Below are 19575 nucleotides of genomic sequence, written 5' to 3'. Positions count from 1 at the left end.
TTAGTAGGGCTCTGTTTACCTCTCAGACTCTACAGGGTTAGTAGGACTCTTTTACTGCCAGACTCTACAGGGTTAGTAGGGCTCTGTTTACCTCTCAGACTCTACAGGGTTAGTAGGGCTCTGTTTACCTCTCAGACTCTACAGGGTTAGTAGGGCTCTGTTAACCTCTCTGACTCTACAGGGTTAGTAGGGCTATGTTTACCTCTCAGACTCTACAGGGTTAGTAGGGCTCTGTTTACCTCTCTGACTCTACAGGGTTAGTAGGGCTCTGTTTACCTCTCTGACTCTACAGTGTTAGTAGGGCTCTGTTTACCTCTCAGACTCTACAGGGTTAGTAGGGCTCTGTTTACCTCTCAGACTCTACAGGGTTAGTAGGGCTCTGTTTACCTCTCAGACTCTACAGGGTTAGTAGGGCTCTGTTTACTGCCAGACTCTACAGGGTTAGTAGGGCTCTGTTTACCTCTCAGACTCTACAGGGTTAGTAGGACTCTTTTTACTGCCAGACTCTACAGGGTTAGTAGGGCTCTGTTTACCTCTCAGACTCTACAGGGTTAGTAGGGCTCTGTTTACCTCTCAGACTCTACAGGGTTAGTAGGGCTCTGTTTACCTCTCTGACTCTACAGGGTTAGTAGGGCTCTGTTTACCTCTCTGACTCTACAGTGTTAGTAGGGCTCTGTTTACCTCTGACTCTACAGGGTTAGTAGGGCTCTGTTTACCTCTCAGACTCTACAGGGTTAGTAGGGCTCTGTTTACCTCTCAGACTCTACAGGGTTAGTATGGCTCTGTTTACCTCTCTGACTCTACAGGGTTAGTAGGGCTCTGTTTACCTCTCAGACTCTACAGGGTTAGTAGGGCTCTGTTTACTGCCAGACTCTACAGGGATAGTAGGGCTCTGTTTACCTCTCAGACTCTACAGGGTTAGTAGGGCTCTGTTTACTGCCAGACTCTACAGGGATAGTAGGGCTCTGTTTACCTCTCAGACTCTACAAGGTTAGTAGGGCTCTGTTTACCTCTCAGACTCTACAGGGTTAGTAGGACTCTGTTTACCTCTGACTCTACAGGGTTAGTATGGCTCTGTTTACCTCTCAGACTCTACAGGGTTAGTAGGGCTCTGTTTACCTCTGACTCTACAGGGTTAGTAGGGCTATGTTTACCTCTCAGACTCTACAGGGTTAGTAGGTCTCTGTTTACCTCTCAGACTCTACAGGGTTAGTAGGGCTCTGTTTACTGCCAGACTCTACAGGGTTAGTAGGGCTCTGTTTACTGCCAGACTCTACAGGGTTAGTAGGGCTCTGTTTACCTCTCTGACTCTACAGGGTTAGTAGGGCTCTGTTTACCTCTCTGACTCTACAGGGTTAGTAGGGCTCTGTTTACCTCTCTGACTCTACAGGGTTAGTAGGGCTCTGTTTACCTCTGACTCTACAGGGTTAGTAGGGCTCTGTTTACCTCTCTGACTCTACAGGGTTAGTAGGGCTCTGTTTACCTCTCTGACTCTACAGGGTTAGTAGGGCTCTGTTTACCTCTGACTCTTCAGGGTTAGTATGGCTCTGGGCCTAGCTGTTTAAAGATATGCCTTCAGGGCCTTTTAATTTAGAGTGCAAGCGAGAGAAAGAGAAAAATATTTACTTAAAATTGCAAGAGAAAGAAACTGGCAAAGAAAAGAAGTTGGAGGAAGGAATATGCTGTGGCCAGGTGGCATGTAAGCCTAGTAAACAGATTGCACATTCAGTAAAGTATGTGCCCTGGAGGTAGTAGCTAGGTTGGTGACAGACTGTTGTACTGTTATAGGCTAGTGACATACTGTTGTACTGTTATAGGCTAGTGACAGACTGTTGTACTGTTATAGGCTAGTGACAGACTGTTGTACTCTTATAGGTTAGTGACAGACTGTTGTACTGTTATACTGTTGTATGTTAGTGACAGACTGTTATACTTTTCAAATCAAATGTATTTATGTAGCCCTTCTTACTTCAGCTGATATCTCAAAGTGCTGTACAGAAACCCAGCCTAAAACCCCAAACAGCAAGCAATGCAGGTGTAGAAGCACCTGCATTCTGTTTTAGGTTAGTTACACTGCTACTGCTGCAGGGCCTGAGGTCTCTAAGGTCAAGCAGACCTATTTGCAAACACGGCTCCCAGCTAGTCAGCAGCAGCTACTCTTCCTGGGGTTTATTATGGATCCCCATTAGTTCCTGCCAAGGCAGCAGCTACTCTTCCTGGGGTTTATTATGGATCCCCATTAGTTCCTGCCAAGGCAGCAGCTACTCTTCCTGGGGTTTATTATGGATCCCCATTAGTTCCTGCCAAGGCAGCAGCTACTCCCTCCTGGGGTTTATTATGGATCCCCATTAGTTCCTGCCAAGGCAGCAGCTACTCTTCCTGGGGTTTATTATGGATCCCCATTAGTTCCTGTCAAGGCAGCAGCTACTCTTCCTGGGGTTTATTATGGATCCCCATTAGTTCTTGCCAAGGCAGCAGCTACTCTTCCTGGGGTTTATTATGGATCCCTATTAGTTCCTGCCAAGGCAGCAGCTACTCTTCCTGGGGTTTATTATGGATCCCCATTAGTTCCTGCCAAGGCAGCAGCTACTCTTCCTGGGGTTTATTATGGATCCCCATTAGTTCCTGCCAAGGCAGTAGCTACTCCTCCTGGGGTTTATTATGGATCCCCATTAGTTCCTGCCAAGGCAGCAGCTACTCTTCATGGGGTTTATTATGGATCCCCATTGGTTCCTGCCAAGGCAGCAGCTACTCCTCCTGGGGTTTATTATGGATCCCCATTGGTTCCTGCCAAGGCAGCAGCTACTCTTCCTGGGGTTTATTATGGATCTCCATTAGTTCCTGCCAAGGCAGCAGCTACTCTTCATGGGGTTTATTATGGATCCCCATTGGTTCCTGCCAAGGCAGCAGCTACTCCTCCTGGGGTTTATTATGGGTCCCCATTGGTTCCTGCCAAGGCAGCAGCTACTCTTCCTGAGGTTTATTATGGATCCCCATTAGTTCCTGCCAAGGCAGCAGCTACTCTTCATGGGGTTTATTATGGATCCCCATTGGTTCCTGCCAAGGCAGCAGCTACTCTTCCTGGGGTTTATTATGGATCCCCATTAGTTCCTGCCAAGACAGCAGCTACTCCTCCTGGTCCCCAGCAAAAATTAAGGCAGTAATATGCATTATAATACAATTTTTAAACATTAAAATACATTTTCCAACAGATTTCACAATAGATATAGTGTGTATGTTAAGTGTGTGTATATTGTGTGTGTGTATAGTGTGTATGTTATGTGTGTGTGTGTGTGTGTGTAGTGTGTGTGTATAGTGTGTATGTTATGTGTGTATAGTGTGTGGGCCTCTTCACAGTTCACCCTGTTCCATAAGGTGTATAGTGTGTGGGACTCTTCACCCTGTTCCATAAGGTGTATAGTGTGTGTGTCTCTTCACAGTTCACCCTGTTCCATAAGGTGTATTTTTATCTGTCTTTAAATCACAGTTCACCCTGTTCCATAAGGTGTATAGTGTGTGTGTCTCTTCACAGTCCCCGCTGTTCCATAAGGTGTATTTTTATCTGTTTTTAAATCTGATTCTACTGCTGCATCAGTTACCTGATGTGGAATAGAGTTCCATGTAGTCATGGCTCTATGTAGTACTGTGGAATAGAGTTCCATGTAGTCATGGCTCTATGTAGTACTGTGGAATAGAGTTCCATGTAGTCATGGCTCTATGTAGTACTGTGGAATAGAGTTCCATGTAGTCATGGCTCTATGTAGTACTGTGGAATAGAGTTCCATGTAGTTATGGCTCTATGTAGTACTGTGGAATAGAGTTCCATGTAGTCATGGCTCTATGTAGTACTGTGGAATAGAGTTCCATGTAGTTATGGCTCTATGTAGTACTCTGGAATAGAGTTCCATGTAGTCATGGCTCTATGTAGTACTGTGGAATAGAGTTCCATGTAGTCATGGCTCTATGTAGTACTGTGGAATAGAGTTCCATGTAGTCATGGCTCTATGTAGTACTGTGGAATAGAGTTCCATGTAGTTATGGCTCTATGTAGTACTGTGGAATAGAGTTCCATGTAGTCATGGCTCTATGTAGTACTGTGGAATAGAGTTCCATGTAGTCATGGCTCTATGTAGTACTGTGGAATAGAGTTCCATGTAGTTATGGCTCTATGTAGTACTGTGGAATAGAGTTCCATGTAGTTATGGCTCTATGTAGTACTGTGGAATAGAGTTCCATGTAGTTATGGCTCTATGTAGTACTGTGGAATAGAGTTCCATGTAGTCATGGCTCTATGTAGTACTGTGGAATAGAGTTCCATGTAGTCATGGCTCTATGTAGTACTGTGGAATAGAGTTCCATGTAGTCATGGCTCTATGTAGTACTGTGGAATAGAGTTCCATGTAGTCATGGCTCTATGTAGTACTGTGGAATAGAGTTCCATGTAGTCATGGCTCTATGTAGTACTGTGGAATAGAGTTCCATGTAGTTATGGCTCTATGTAGTACTGTGGAATAGAGTTCCATGTAGTCATGGCTCTATGTAGTACTGTGGAATAGAGTTCCATGTAGTCATGGCTCTATGTAGTACTGTGGAATAGAGTTCCATGTAGTTATGGCTCTATGTAGTACTGTGGAATAGAGTTCCATGTAGTTATGGCTCTATGTAGTACTGTGGAATAGAGTTCCATGTAGTCATGGCTCTATGTAGTACTGTGGAATAGAGTTCCATGTAGTCATGGCTCTATGTAGTACTGTGGAATAGAGTTCCATGTAGTTATGGCTCTATGTAGTACTGTGGAATAGAGTTCCATGTAGTCATGGCTCTATGTAGTACTGTGGAATAGAGTTCCATGTAGTCATGGCTCTATGTAGTACTGTGGAATAGAGTTCCATGTAGTTATGGCTCTATGTAGTACTGTGGAATAGAGTTCCATGTAGTTATGGCTCTATGTAGTACTGTGGAATAGAGTTCCATCTAGTCATGGCTCTATGTAGTACTGTGGAATAGAGTTCCATGTAGTCATGGTTCTATGTAGTACTGTGGAATAGAGTTCCATGTAGTCATGGCTCTATGTAGTAATGTGGAATAGAGTTCCATGTAGTTATGGCTCTATGTAGTACTGTGGAATAGAGTTCCATGTAGTCATGGCTCTATGTAGTACTGTGGAATAGAGTTCCATGTAGTCATGGCTCTATGTAGTACTGTGGAATAGAGTTCCATGTAGTCATGTCTCTATGTAGTACTGTGGAATAGAGTTCCATGTAGTCATGGCTCTATGTAGTACTGTGGAATAGAGTTCCATGTAGTCATGGTTCTATGTAGTACTGTGGAATAGAGTTCCATGTAGTCATGGCTCTATGTAGTACTGTGGAATAGAGTTCCATGTAGTCATGGCTCTATGTAGTACTGTGGAATAGAGTTCCATGTAGTCATGGCTCTATGTAGTACTGTGGAATAGAGTTCCATGTAGTCATGGCTCTATGTAGTACTGTGGAATAGAGTTCCATGTAGTCATGTCTCTATGTAGTACTGTGGAATAGAGTTCCATGTATTCATGGTTCTATGTAGTACTGTGGAATAGAGTTCCATGTAGTCATGGCTCTATGTAGTACTGTGGAATAGAGTTCCATGTAGTCATGGCTCTATGTAGTACTGTGGAATAGAGTTCCATGTAGTCATGGCTCTATGTAGTACTGTGGAATAGAGTTCCATGTAGTCATGGCTCTATGTAGTACTGTGGAATAGAGTTTCATGCAGTCATGTCTCTATGTAGTACTGTGGAATAGAGTTCCATCTAGTCATGGCTCTATGTAGTACTGTGGAATAGAGTTCCATCTAGTCATGGCTCTATGTAGTACTGTGGAATAGAGTTCTATGTAGTCATGTCTCTATGTAGTACTGTGGAATAGAGTTCCATGTAGTCATGGCTCTATGTAGTACTGTGGAATAGAGTTCCATGTAGTCATGGTTCTATGTAGTACTGTGGAATAGAGTTCCATGTAGTCATGGCTCTATGTAGTACTGTGGAATAGAGTTCCATGTAGTCATGGCTCTATGTAGTACTGTGGAATAGAGTTCCATCTAGTCATGGCTCTATGTAGTACTGTGGAATAGAGTTCCATGTAGTCATGGTTCTATGTAGTACTGTGGAATAGAGTTCCATGCAGTCATGTCTCTATGTAGTACTGTGGAATAGAGTTCCATGTAGTCATGGCTCTATGTAGTACTGTGGAATAGAGTTCCATGTAGTCATGGCTCTATGTAGTACTGTGGAATAGAGTTCCATGTAGTCATGGCTCTATGTAGTACTGTATGCCTCCCATAGTCTGTTCTGGACTTGGGGACTGTGAAGAGACCTCTGGTGGCATGTCTTGAGGGGTATGCATGGTATGCATTGGTGTCTGAGCTGTGTGCCAGTAGTTCAGACAGCTGGATGCATTCAATATGTCAATACCTCTCATAAATACAAGTAGTGAAGTCAATCTCTCCTCCACTTTGAGCCAGGAGAGATTGACATGCATATTATTAATTTTAGCTCTCTGTGTTCATCCAAGGGCCAGCCGTGATGCCCTGTTCTGGACCAATTGTAATCTAAGTCCTTCTTTGTGGCACCTGACCACATGACTGAACAGTAGTCCAGGTGTGACAAAACTAGGGCCTGTAGGACCTGCCTTGTTGATAGTGTTGTTAAGAAGGTAGTAACTAGGACCTGTAGGACCTGCCTTGTTGATAGTGTTGTTAAGAAGGTAGAAAATAGGGCCTGTAGGACCTGCCTTGTTGATAGTGTTGTTAAGAAGGTAGTAACTTGGACCTGTAGGACCTGCCTTGTTGATAGTGTTGTTAAGAAGGTAGAAAATAGGGCCTGTAGGACCTGCCTTGTTGATAGTGTTGTTAAGAAGGTAGTAACTTGGACCTGTAGGACCTGCCTTGTTGATAGTGCTGTTAAGAAGGTAGAAACCAGGGCCTGTAGGACTTGCCTTGTTGATAGTGTTGTTAAGAAGGTAGCAACCAGGGCCTGTAGGACCTGCCTTGTTGATAGTGTTGTTAAGAAGGTAGAAACTAGGACCTGTAGGACCTGCCTTGGTGATATTGTTGTTAAGAAGGTAGAAACTAGGGCCTGTAGGACCTGCCTTGTTGATAGTGTTGTTAAGAAGGTAGAAACTAGGACCTGTAGGACCTGCCTTGGTGATATTGTTGTTAAGAAGGTAGAAACTAGGGCCTGTAGGACCTGCCTTGGTGATAGTGTTGTTAAGAAGGTAGGAACTAGGGCCTGTAGGACCTGCCTTGTTGATAGTGTTGTTAAGAAGGTAGGAACTAGGGCCTGTAGGACCTGCCTTGTTGTTAAGAAGGCAGAGCAGTGCTTTATCATGGACAGACTTCTCCATATCTTAGCTACTGTTGTATCAATATGTTTCGACCATGACAGTTTACAATCCAGGGTTACTCCAAGCAGTTTAGTCATCTCCACTTGCTCAATATCCACATTATTCTTTACAAGATTTTGTTGAGGTTAAGGGTTTAGTGAAAGATTTGTCCCAAATACAACATTTTTAGGATTAGAAATATTTAGGATTAACTTATTTCTTGCCATCCATTCTGAAACTGACTGGAACTCTTTAAGTATTTCAGTGATTTTACTTGCTGTGGTAGCTGACGTGTTGATTACTGAGTCATCAGCATACATAGAAACACTGGCTTTACTCAGAGCAAGTGGCAGGTCATTAGTAACGATTGAAAAATCTGTTGCCCTGGGGAATGCCTGTTGAAAAATCTGTTGCCCTGGGGAATGCCTGTTGAAAAATCTGTTGCCCTGGGGAATGCCTGTTGAAAAATCTGTTGCCCTGGGGAATGCCTGTTGAAAAATCTGTTGCCCTGGGGAATGCCTGTTGAAAAATCTGTTGCCCTGGGGAATGCCTGTTGAAAAATCTGTTGCCCTGGGGAATGCCTGTTGAAAAATCTGTTGCCCTGGGGAATGCCTGTTTCTACTTGGATTATGTGATTATATTTAGAATGTGAAAAGATCAAGTTTTGATTTTTGATGTTTTGTGACAGAATAAAGATGAATGCATCATTTTAATCAGATGATAAATATACATGTTCACTGTTCGTTGACTGTTGTTGTTTTTTTGGTTTTTGTTTATGCTTTCATAATGTTAGAATTATACTGTATATAATATATGACATTTAGCTTGACTCTTTTATCCAAAGCGTATTTTAGTCATGTGTGCATACATTTTATGTTTGGGTGGTCCCGGGAATCGAATCCATTATCCTGGCGTTGCAACCATGGTTCTCTACCAGCTGAACTGATTGTATTGTTTTTGACTATGCTTTCCTTCAGGAGGAGAGGAGAGGGTGTCTGTCTGTATCCGTTAATTGGCTGGTTTTCTGTTTCTTGGTTTCACGAGAGAAGGGCGAGGGTCCAACTGTGTTGTTCTGTGGCTGTGTGTGTTTTCAGGAGGGGAGGGGGGGGTGTGTTCTGATAATGTTGTTTCAGGAGGGGAGGAGAGGGTGTGTTCTGATAACCTTTCTGTGTTTCCAGGAGAGGAGGAGAGGGTTCTGATAATGTTGTTTCTGTGTTTCCAGGAGAGAAGGAGAGGGTTCTGATAATGTTGTTTCTGTGTTTCCAGGAGAGAAGGAGAGGGTTCTGATAATGTTGTTCTGTGGTTTCAGGAGAGAAGGAGAGGGTTCTGATAATGTTGTTTCTGTGTTTCCAGGAGAGAAGGAGAGGGTTCTGATAATGTTGTTCTGTGGTTTCAGGAGAGAAGGAGAGGGTTCTGATAATGTTGTTTCTGTGTTTCCAGGAGAGAAGGAGAGGGTTCTGATAATGATGTTCTGTGGTTTCAGGAGAGAAGGGGAGGGTGTGCGTGTGTTCTGGGACCGGCTAAGGGAACCCTCGTTCTCGTCTCGGTGGAACCCGTTCACTACAGACTACCCGTTCAGCACCTTTACCTATCACCCTGTCAGGAACATAGACCAGAGGTTCACTGCTCTCTGTGAGGTGAGTATCCTACCACATTACCATCATTACCACCCTACCATCTTACCACACTACCATCTTACCACACTACCACCCTACCATCTTACCATACTACCACCTTACCATCCTACCACACTACCACCCTACCATCTTACCATACTACCACCCTACCATCCTACCACACTACCACCCTACCATCTTACCATACTACCACCTTACCATCCTACCACACTACCACCCTACCATCCTTACCACACTACCACCCTACCATCTTACCACACTACCACCCTACCATCTTACCACACTACCACCCTACCATCTTACCATCCTTACCACACTACCATCCTACCATCTTACCATCCTTACCACACTACCATCCTACCATCTTACCACCCTACCATCTTACCATACTACCACCTTACCATCCTTACCACACTACCACCCTACCATCTTACCACACTACCACCCTACCATCTTACCACACTACCACCCTACCATCTTACCATCCTTACCACACTACCACCCTACCATCTTACCACACTACCACCCTACCATCTTACCATACTACCACCTTACCATCTTACCACACTACCACCCTATCATCCTTACCACACTACCACCCTACCATCTTACCAACCTTACCACACTACCACCCTACCATCTTACCACACTACCACCCTACCATCTTACCATCCTTACCACACTACCACACTACCATCCTACCATCTTACCATCCTTACCACACTACCATCCTACCATCTTACCATCCTACCATCTTACCATCCTTACCACCCTACCATCCTTACCACACTACCACCCTACCATCCTTACCACACTACCACCCTACCATCTTACCACACTACCATCCTACCACACTACCATCCTACCGTCTTACCATCCTACTACCCTATCCTACTACCCTGCACCCTGTCAGGAACATAAACCACAAGTCCAATGTCCTCTGTGAAGAAGATTTCAGCTCCGGAGGTTTATGGGCTCTATCTCCACTATTAGAGGTTTATGGGCTCTATCTCCACTATTAGAGGTTTGTGGGCTCTAGCTCCACTATTAGAGGTTTGTGGGCTCTAGCTCCACTATTAGAGGTTTGTGGGCTCTATCTCCACTATTAGAGGTTTGTGGGCTCTATCTCCACTATTAGAGGTTTGTGGGCTCTATCTCCACTATTAGAGGTTTGTGGGCTCTATCTCCACTATTAGAGGTTTGTGGGCTCTATCTCCACTATTAGAGGTTTGTGGGCTCTATCTCCACTATTAGAGGTTTGTGGGCTCTAGCTCCACTATTAGAGGTTTGTGGGCTCTAGCTCCACTATTAGAGGTTTGTGGGCTCTAGCTCCACTATTAGAGGTTTGTGGGCTCTAGCTCCACTATTAGAGGTTTGTGGGCTCTAGCTCCACTATTAGAGGTTTGTGGGCTCTAGCTCCACCATACATGACAACAACAGCAGGTATCTCTGTCCTGTAGCCCGAGGACAACAGCAGTAGGTCCGTCTGTCCTGTAGCCTGAGGACAACAGCAGTAGGTCTGTCTGTCCTGTAGCCTGAGGACAACAGCAGTAGGTCTGTCTGTCCTGTAGCCTGAGGACAACAGCAGTAGGTCTGTCTGTCCTGTAGCCTGAGGACAACAGCAGTAGGTCTGTCTGTTCTGTAGCCTGAGGACAACAGCAGTAGGTCTGTCTCTCCTGTAGCCTGAGGACAACAGCAGTAGGTCTGTCTGTTCTGTAGCCCGAGGACAACAGCAGTAGGTCTGTCTGTCCTGTAGCCCGAGGACAACAGCAGTAGGTCTGTCTGTCCTGTAGCCCGAGGACAACAGCAGTAGGTCTGTCTGTCCTGTAGCCCGAGGACAACAGCAGTAGGTCTGTCTGTCCTGTAGCCCGAGGACAACAGCAGTAGGTCTGTCTGTCCTGTAGCCTGAGGACAACAGCAGTAGGTCTGTCTGTCCTGTAGCCTGAGGACAACAGCAGTAGGTCTGTCTGTCCTTTAGCCTGAGGACAACAGCAGTAGGTCTGTCTGTTCTGTAGCCCGAGGACAACAGCAGTAGGTCCGTCTGTCCTGTAGCCTGAGGACAACAGCAGTAGGTCTGTCTGTCCTGTAGCCTGAGGACAACAGCAGTAGGTCAGGCAGCTAGCCCCAAATCTTCCTGGGATAGCTTAGCATACTATACTCTGCAAAACATTAGCGGAGCAGTGATGTAGTTAGCATGTAGCCTGCTCTTTTAAATCGAGATGTATTTGTAGGTGTTTGTAGGTGTATTTGTAGATGTATTTGTAGGTGTTTGTAGATGTATTTGTAGGTGTTTGTAGGTGTTTGTAGATGTATTTGTAGGTGTTTGTAGGTGTTTGTAGATGTATTTGTAGGTGTTTGTAGATGTATTTGTAGGTGTTTGTAGGTGTATTTGTAGGTGTATTTGTAGGTGTATTTGTAGGTGTATTTGTAGGTGTATTTGTAGGTGTTTGTAGATGTATTTGTAGGTGTTTGTAGATGTATTTGTAGGTGTTTGTAGATGTATTTGTAGGTGTTTGTAGATGTGTTTGTAGATGTATTTGTAGATGTTTGTAGATGTATTTGTAGGTGTATGTATTTGTAGGTGTTTGTAGATGTATTTGTAGGTGTTAGTAGATGTATTTGTAGGTGTTTGTAGATGTGTTTGTAGATGTATTTGTAGGTGTTTGTAGATGTATTTGTAGATGTATTTGTAGGTGTTTGTAGATGTATTTGTAGGTGTTAGTAGATGTATTTGTAGGTGTTAGTAGATGTATTTGTAGGTGTTTGTAGATGTATTTGTAGATGTGTTTGTAGATGTGTTTGTAGATGTATTTGTAGGTGTTTGTAGATGTATTTGTAGATGTATTTGTAGGTGTTTGTAGATGTATTTGTAGGTGTTTGTAGATGTATTTGTAGGTGTCCTGCATCGTCACATTTTGAAAAGGGAGATTTGATAGAGTTCAAGGTATCATTAATATGATTTTGATAGGCTTTAGCATTATGAATTGCACCTGAAAATGCAAGCGCTTTTATATGAGTAAACACATGTCATACTGTACATTGTGTAATAACTTTCCCTCAAAATACTCTTTATTTTCATATGGTTAATCAGCAATATATACTAATGGCCAGCACCTCTCCTTCCCACTGAAATGTTGAAATGCAACATCACACCCTGGGATACTTCAGATGTATTAGTCAGTGATTGTAACGGTTTTCTTGGGGTGAAGTAGAGGCGGACCAAAATGCAGAGTGGTTTCTATTCATGGTTCTTTAATATATAAAGACACTATACATGAATAAACTAACAAAAACAATAAACGTAACGAGAAAACCTAAACAGCCCTATCTGGTGACAACAAACACAAAGACAGGAACAATCACCCACGAAACACTCAAAGAATATGGGTGCCTAAATATGGTTCCCAATCAGAGACAACGATAAACACCTGCCTCTGATTGAGAACCACTCCAGACAGCCATAGACTATGCTAGATACCCCTACTAAGCCAGAAACCCAATACCTAACAAAACCCCAAGACAAAACACACCACATACAAAACCCATGTCACACCCTGGCCTGACCAAATTAATAAAGAAAACACAAAATACTAAGACCAGGGCGTGACAGTGATTCCCAGATAGACAGTTGAAGTGGGAAGTTTACATACACTTAGGTTGGAGTCATTAAAACTAGTTTTTTTCAACCACCACCATATTCTTGTTAACAAACTATAGTTTTGGCAAGTCGGTTAGGACATCTACTTTGTGCATGACACAAGTAATTTTTCCAACAATTGTTTACAGACAGATTATTTCACTTATAATTCACTGTATCACAATTCCAGTGGGTCAGAAGTTTACATACACTAAATTGACTGTGCCTTTAAACAGCTTGGAAAATTCCAGAAAATGATGTCATGGCTTTAGAAGCTTCTGATAGGCTATTTGATATCATTTGAATAAACTGTATTGAGACCTAATCAACTGTAACACAAGATGTCCTGCACAGATCAGCAAACCTTACTATAAATCTTCAGAAAGCTCACAGGAAGTTAGAGGGTTACATTACAGAGTGGGTGGGGTTACATTACATAGTGGGTGGGGTTACATTACAGAGTGGGTGGGGTTACATTACAGAGTGGGTGGGGTTACATTACAGAGTGGGTGGGGTTACGTTACAAAGAGGGTGGGGTTACGTTACAGAGTGGGTGGGGTTACGTTACAGAGTGGGTGGGGTTACGTTACAGAGTGGGTGGGGTTACGTTACAGAGTGGGTGGGGTTACGTTACAGAGTGGGTGGGGTTACGTTACAGCGTGGGTGGGGTTACGTTACAGCGTGGGTGGGGTTACGTTACAGAGTGGGTGGGGTTACAGAGTGGGTGGGGTTACGTTACAGAGTGGGTGGGGTTACGTTACAGAGTGGGTGGGGTTATGTTACAGTGGGTGGGGTTACGTTACAGAGTGGGTGGGGTTACGTTACAGAGTGGGTGGGGTTACGTTACAGAGTGGGTGGGGTTACGTTACAGAGTGGGTGGGGTTACGTTACAGCGTGGGTGGGGTTACATTACAGAGTGGGTGGGGTTACGTTACAGGGTTGGTGGGGTTACGTTTCAGGGTGGGTGGGGTTACGTTTCAGGGTGGGTGGGGTTACGTTACCGCGTGGGTGGGGTTACGTTACCGCGTGGGTGGGATAACGTTACCGCGTGGGTGGGATAACGTTACCGCGTGGTTGGGGTTACGTTACAGCGTGGGTGGGGTTACGTTACAGCGTGGGTGGGATTACGTTACAGGGTGGGTGGGGTTACGTTTCAGGGTGGGTGGGATAACGTTACCGCATGGGTGGGGTTACGTTACAGTGTGGGTGGGGTTACGTTACAGCGTGGGTGGGGTTACATTACAGAGTGGGTGGGGTTACGTTACAGGGTTGGTGGGGTTACGTTTCAGGGTGGGTGGGGTTACGTTTCAGGGTGGGTGGGGTTACATTACCGCGTGGGTGGGATAACGTTACCGCGTGGGTGGGATAACGTTACCGCGTGGTTGGGGTTACGTTACAGCGTGGGTGGGGTTACGTTACAGCGTGGGTGGGGTTACGTTACAGGGTGGGTGGGGTTACGTTTCAGGGTGGGTGGGATAACGTTACCGCGTGGGTGGGGTTACGTTACAGTGTGGGTGGGGTTACGTTACAGTGTGGGTGGGGTTACGTTTCAGTGTGGGTGGGGTTACGTTACAGTGTGGGTGGGGTTACGTTACAGAGTGGGTGGGGTTACGTTACAGAGTGGGTGAGGTTACGTTTCAGAGTGGGTGGGGTTACGTTTCAGAGTGGGTGGGGTTACGTTACAGTGTGGGTGGGGTTACGTTACAGAGTGGGTGGGGTTACGTTAGTGTGGGTGGGGTTACGTTACAGTGTGGGTGGGGTTACGTTACAGTTGGGTGGGGTTACGTTACAGTGTGGGTGGGGTTACGTTACAGTTGGGTGGGGTTACGTTACAGTTGGGTGGGTGGGGTTACGTTACAGTGTGGGTGGGGTTACGTTTCAGGGTGGGTGGGGTTACGTTACAGTAGAGGGTATTTACCACTGGGATGTTTTTCATGTTTTGAAGGGATGGAGCCACCCTGCCTCTCTCCTTCCCTTCTCCTTCCCTCTCTCCTTCCCTTTCTCCTTCCCTCTCTCCTTCCCTTCTCCTTCCCTTCTCCTTCCCTCTCTCCTTCCCTCTCTCCTTCCCTTCTCCTTCCCTCTCTCCTTCCCCTTCTCCTTCTCTCTCTCCTTCCCCTTCTCCTTCTCTCTCTCCTTCTCTCTCTCCTTCCCTCTCTCCTTCCCTCTCTCCTTCCCTCTCTCCTTCCCTTTCTCCTTCCCTCTCTCCTTCCCTCTCTCCTTCCCTTTCTCCTTCCCTCTCTCCTTCCCTCTCTCCTTCCCTCTCTTATAGAGGAAACACACCAGACTGTTCAACAGTAATAAGCAGCGGATGTCCACTGTGTTAGTAACCTCCTGCTGGGTGTTGGCGAGAAGCAGCAATTCAAATGAGTCTTCTAGAAATGAACAGAAAATTACAGATAATGTTCTTTGGTCAGAGGCAGTTGGTCAACCAACTACTGTTTTTAACAGCTTGTCAATGCGGTCTGTTATCTCTCTTGCTCTCTCTCTCTCACCCCTCTCGCTTTCTCTCTCTCACCCCTCTCGCTCTCACCCCTCTCGCTCTCTCGCTCTCACCCCTCTCGCTCTCTCGCTCTCACCCCTCTCGCTCTCTCGCTCTCTCCCCTCTCTTCCTCCTCTCTTCCTCTCCCCTCCCTCCTCTCTCTTCCTCTCTCCCCCTCCCTCCTCTCTCTCCTCTCTTCCTCTCCCCTCCCTCCCCTCCCTCCTCTCTTCCTCTCCCTCCCCTCCCTCCTCTCTCTCCCTCTCTCTTCCTCTACCCTCCCTCCTCTCTTCCTCTACCCTCCCTCCTCTCTTCCCTCTACCCTCCCTCCTCTCTTCCTCTACCCTCCCTCCTCTCTTCCTCTCCCCTCCTCCCTCCCTCCCTCCTCTCTTCCTCTCCCTCCTCCCTCTTCCTCTCCCCTCCCTCCTCTCTTCCTCTCCTCTCTTCTCTCTCCCTCTCCCTCCTCTCTTCCTCTCCTCTCTTCCTCTCCTCTCCCTCCTCTCTTCCTCTCCTCTCCCTTCTCTCTTCCTCTCCTCTTTCCTCTCTCTCTTCCTCCTCTCCCCTCCCTCCTCTCTTCCCTCCCTCCTCTCTTCCTCTCCTCTCCCTCCTCTCTTCCCTCCCTCTCTCAGATCCAGAGTTTCCGTGAGCAGCTGACGGAGGCAGCCCAAAAGGCCCACCTGAAGCAGCCCATTCCTGGGAAGGCCAACGGAGTCCTGGTGCTGAACCAGCCCCTGCTCATCGAGTCCTACGTGGGTCTGATGTCCTTCATCGGGAACCAGAACAAGCTGGGATACTGCCTGGCACGGGGAAACATCGGCTTTTAAACAATGCTTTCGCTAGAATCTTTGAATGTACATTACTACTTGATTACTTAATCATAGTTTGTAGTTGTGGCCTAGTTACAGATATGAAGTATCATTATAAATATTTTTAATCTGGTGTCTAGTCTTCCCTTGGCCATTCCTTATAGTCCGCTCTCTGATTTTAACTAAGCTTTAACTAGACTACAATTTCTACTTAATTTCTTTTTGTTTCTTTGTTTGCAATCATTTTTGCCTATTTACAGATTTGAAGTAGTTTTTTATCATTTAATAGTTGGAAGGATATGTTTTGATGCTAATTTAAAATGTATTTTCAGAGGTCAATTTTGAAAATGTTGGGGTTTGTTAGTTTACCTTTCTGTACCTTTAGTAGAAAAGTGTTCATGTCTAAATGTAGTTCTGTCATTCTGATCCCCTTTAGGGTTCATTTCCTATGTAGTGACTGTGCCAAATGTGTTCCTGCCGTCCCAGAGTTTATAAAATGTATACAATACCGTGGCTCTCTTCTACAGCTCATCTGACTTTACCGTTCTCTAACTTAATTACTTAGCTCAATGTACAAACAGCCAGTAACATCAACATTTCACCAGATCCTTTGGCTGGATGATTGATTCCCTTGGTATTCCAGGAGCTTTACATTTGACCTCTTCACTGATGCTATAATAATTCACCACTGTTTGCGATGGGAGTTTCTCCCCTTCATGGCCCTTTGGACTTGTCCCAAATTGGCACCCTAATCCCTAGAGTAGTGCACTACTTACGGATTAGGTAGTGCACTACTTATGGAATAGAATGAGATTTTGGACACAAACAAGATATTATCCCTGTGTCATTCTCTTACTAGAACAAGAGGGTGTGTTTGTCAGCTCTGTTTTAAAGGTGTATAGTGTGTTAGTACAGTGAGTACGTTACTGGTGATGTCCCCTGATTTGTGAGTATATACCACGTGTCCTGCTGCCGTGCTTGTATCTATAGCACTGGGCCCATGTCAGACTATAACCAGCCAGCCCATCCTATCCTGTCCTGGTGAATGAGGCCCATCCTGTCCTGGTAAATGAGGCCCATCCTATCCTGTCCTGGTAAACGAGGCACATCCTGTCCTGGTAAATGAGGCACATCCTGTCCCAGTTAATGAGGCCCATCCTATCCTGAGCCGGTCCCGGTAAATGAGGCCCATCCTATCCTGAGCCTGTCCTGGTAAATGAGGCCCATCCTATCCTGTCCTGGTAAACGAGGCACATCCTGTCCCAGTTAATGAGGCCCATCCTATCCTGAGCCTGTCCTAGTTAATCAGGCCCATCCTATCCTGAGCCTGTCCTAGTTAATCAGGCCCATCCTGTCCTGAGCCTGTCCTAGTTAATCAGGCCCATCCTATCCTGAGCCTGTCCTAGTTAATCAGGCCCATCCTATCCTGAGCCTGTCCTAGTTAATCAGGCCCATCCTATCCTGAGCCTGTCCTGGTAAATGAGGCCCATCCTATCCTGAGCCTGTCCTGGTAAATGCGGCCCATCCTATCCTGGCAAACGAGGCACATCCTGTCCTGGTAAATGAGGGGATTTTGTTTTGTTGTTTCACTACCTGTTGAATCTCAATACCAAAAGGGGCTGGGTATCTGTTAAAGTAACTTTCCAGTGAAAATCTCACTTTTAATGCGGCAATATGTACTTTCTGGGCGACCCAACCAAATATGCATAGAAATGTGAGTTATAGATCTGTCATTCTCATTGAAAGCAAATCTAAGAAGCAGTAGATGTGTTCTATATTTGCTTTTTCTGTGCTTCCTGTTTCTAAGTAAGTCAATTTGAGTCTTTCGGTTTTGTACACCAACTTCATACTGCTGAAATACAATATTTTTGTTATGGAAAAGATATTACACAGTACAATGACTCTCTAAACTATACTTTCTTATTTTGTCACAAACTGAAATGAGGAGAAATGCTTACTAACAGGGATGTAAACAAATGTGTGCACAAAATTGGAGAGAAATACGCTTTTTGTGAGCATGAAAAATGACTGGTATCTTTTATTTCAGCTCATGAAACAGGGGACCAACACTTTACATGTTGTGTTTATCATTTTGTTCAGGATATAATTGCCAGGGGAGAATCTCAATTGGAGGAAAAGGTCAGAGGGACGGGACCTCTGGCTTTCTCATCCAATGGGTTTTGAGAATTAGGCGAGGAGAGAGGACAGAAGGAGTATGCAATTAAGGATCTCCCCTGGATTTATTTTTCAATAGACAATACAATATGTTTTCTTGCATTGTTCACCAGACTATAGGTTATTGTCAGGTCATTCTTGTCTCTTCACCTAACCTGCTGGGTTTCACTCCTACTCTATCTAGAGTACATATCCTGAACAAAAATACAAATGGAACGTGTTGGTCCTATGTTTCATGAGCTGAAATAAGAGATCCCACAAATTTGTTTACATCCCAGTTAGTGAGCATTTCTCCTTTGCCAAGATAATCCATCCACCTGACAGGTGTGGCATATCAAGAAGCTGATTAAATAGTATGATCATTTTACAGGTGCACCTTGTGCTGGGGACAATAAAAGGCCACTTTAAAATGTTCAGTTTGTCACACAACACAATGCCACAGATGTCTCAAGTTTTGAGAGAGTGGGCAATTGGCATGCTGACTGCAGGAATGTTCACCAGAATTATTGCTAGAGAATTGAATGTTCATTTCTCTACCATAAGCTGCCTCCAACGTGGTTTTAGAGAATTTGGCAGTACGTCCAAGCGACCTGAACCACAGACCATGTGTAACTACGCCAGCCAAGGAACTCCACATCTGGCTTCTTCACCTGTAGGATCGTCTGAGACCAGCCACCCGGACAGCTGATGAAACTGTGGGTTCGCACAACCGAAGAATTTCTGCACAAGCTGTCAGAAACCGTCTCAAGGAAGCTCATCGTAACCGACGTCAGTTGGCAAATGCTCACCTTCGATGGCCACTTTGAAGAAGTGTGCTCTTCATGGATGAATCCGGGATTCCATGGTGGTGGTGTGGTTATGGTATGGACAGGCATAAACTGCCGATACTATTACACAATTGCATTTTATCAATGGTAATTTGAATGCACAGCAATACCGTGATGAGATGTTGAGGCCCATTGTCGTGCCATTCATCCACCGCGATGAATTTTAACTCAAATCTTAGAAATTGTTGCATTTTGCATTTGTCAATTTGTAGGAGTTCTACAACCAAGTTGTAGAATCTACTCGTTGTGTTCTTCGGTCATGTGATACTGTACCTTATGGCTCCTGTGGAATTGCCACCCCCATCCCCCTCCACTCCACATTCACAGAAATAACACAATGGCTGACTGAATTTACACCAACACCGGTACGAGAGGACAAATGTACTGTACACTCTATCCACTGAACTGCACAGCACAGAAAACACTATAACCCCTTCTCCTTCACTACACAGGACAGACAACACTATAACCCCTTCTCCTTCACTACACAGGACAGACAACACTATAACCCCTTCTCCTTCACTACACAGGACAGACAACACTATAACCCCTTCTCCTTCACTACACAGGACAGACAACACTATAACCCCTTCTCCTTCACTACACAGGACAGACAACACTATAACCCCTTCTCCTTCACTACACAGGACAGA

At 45.1% G+C, this 19575-nt stretch overlaps 1 protein-coding gene across 1 annotated transcript in view; it reads left to right on the top strand.

Moving 5' to 3' along the window:
• Positions 1 to 16433, top strand: part of tprg1 (tumor protein p63 regulated 1) — an 80499-nt gene extending 64066 nt beyond the window's left edge. Inside the window, exons 5-6 of the mRNA XM_042322843.1 lie at positions 8848 to 9001; positions 15744 to 16433. Coding sequence (XP_042178777.1) covers positions 8848 to 9001; positions 15744 to 15938 — 349 coding nt within the window. The 3' untranslated portion in view covers positions 15939 to 16433. The remainder of the gene's footprint in view (positions 1 to 8847; positions 9002 to 15743) is intronic.
• The last annotated feature ends 3142 nt before the right edge of the window (positions 16434 to 19575 follow it).

This window comes from Oncorhynchus tshawytscha, linkage group LG06 (genome assembly GCF_018296145.1).
Source record: "Oncorhynchus tshawytscha isolate Ot180627B linkage group LG06, Otsh_v2.0, whole genome shotgun sequence".
Lineage (NCBI taxonomy): Eukaryota > Metazoa > Chordata > Actinopteri > Salmoniformes > Salmonidae > Oncorhynchus > Oncorhynchus tshawytscha.
The sequence above is the reverse complement of the archived record's forward strand: the minus strand, read 5'-3'. Positions and strand labels throughout refer to the sequence as shown.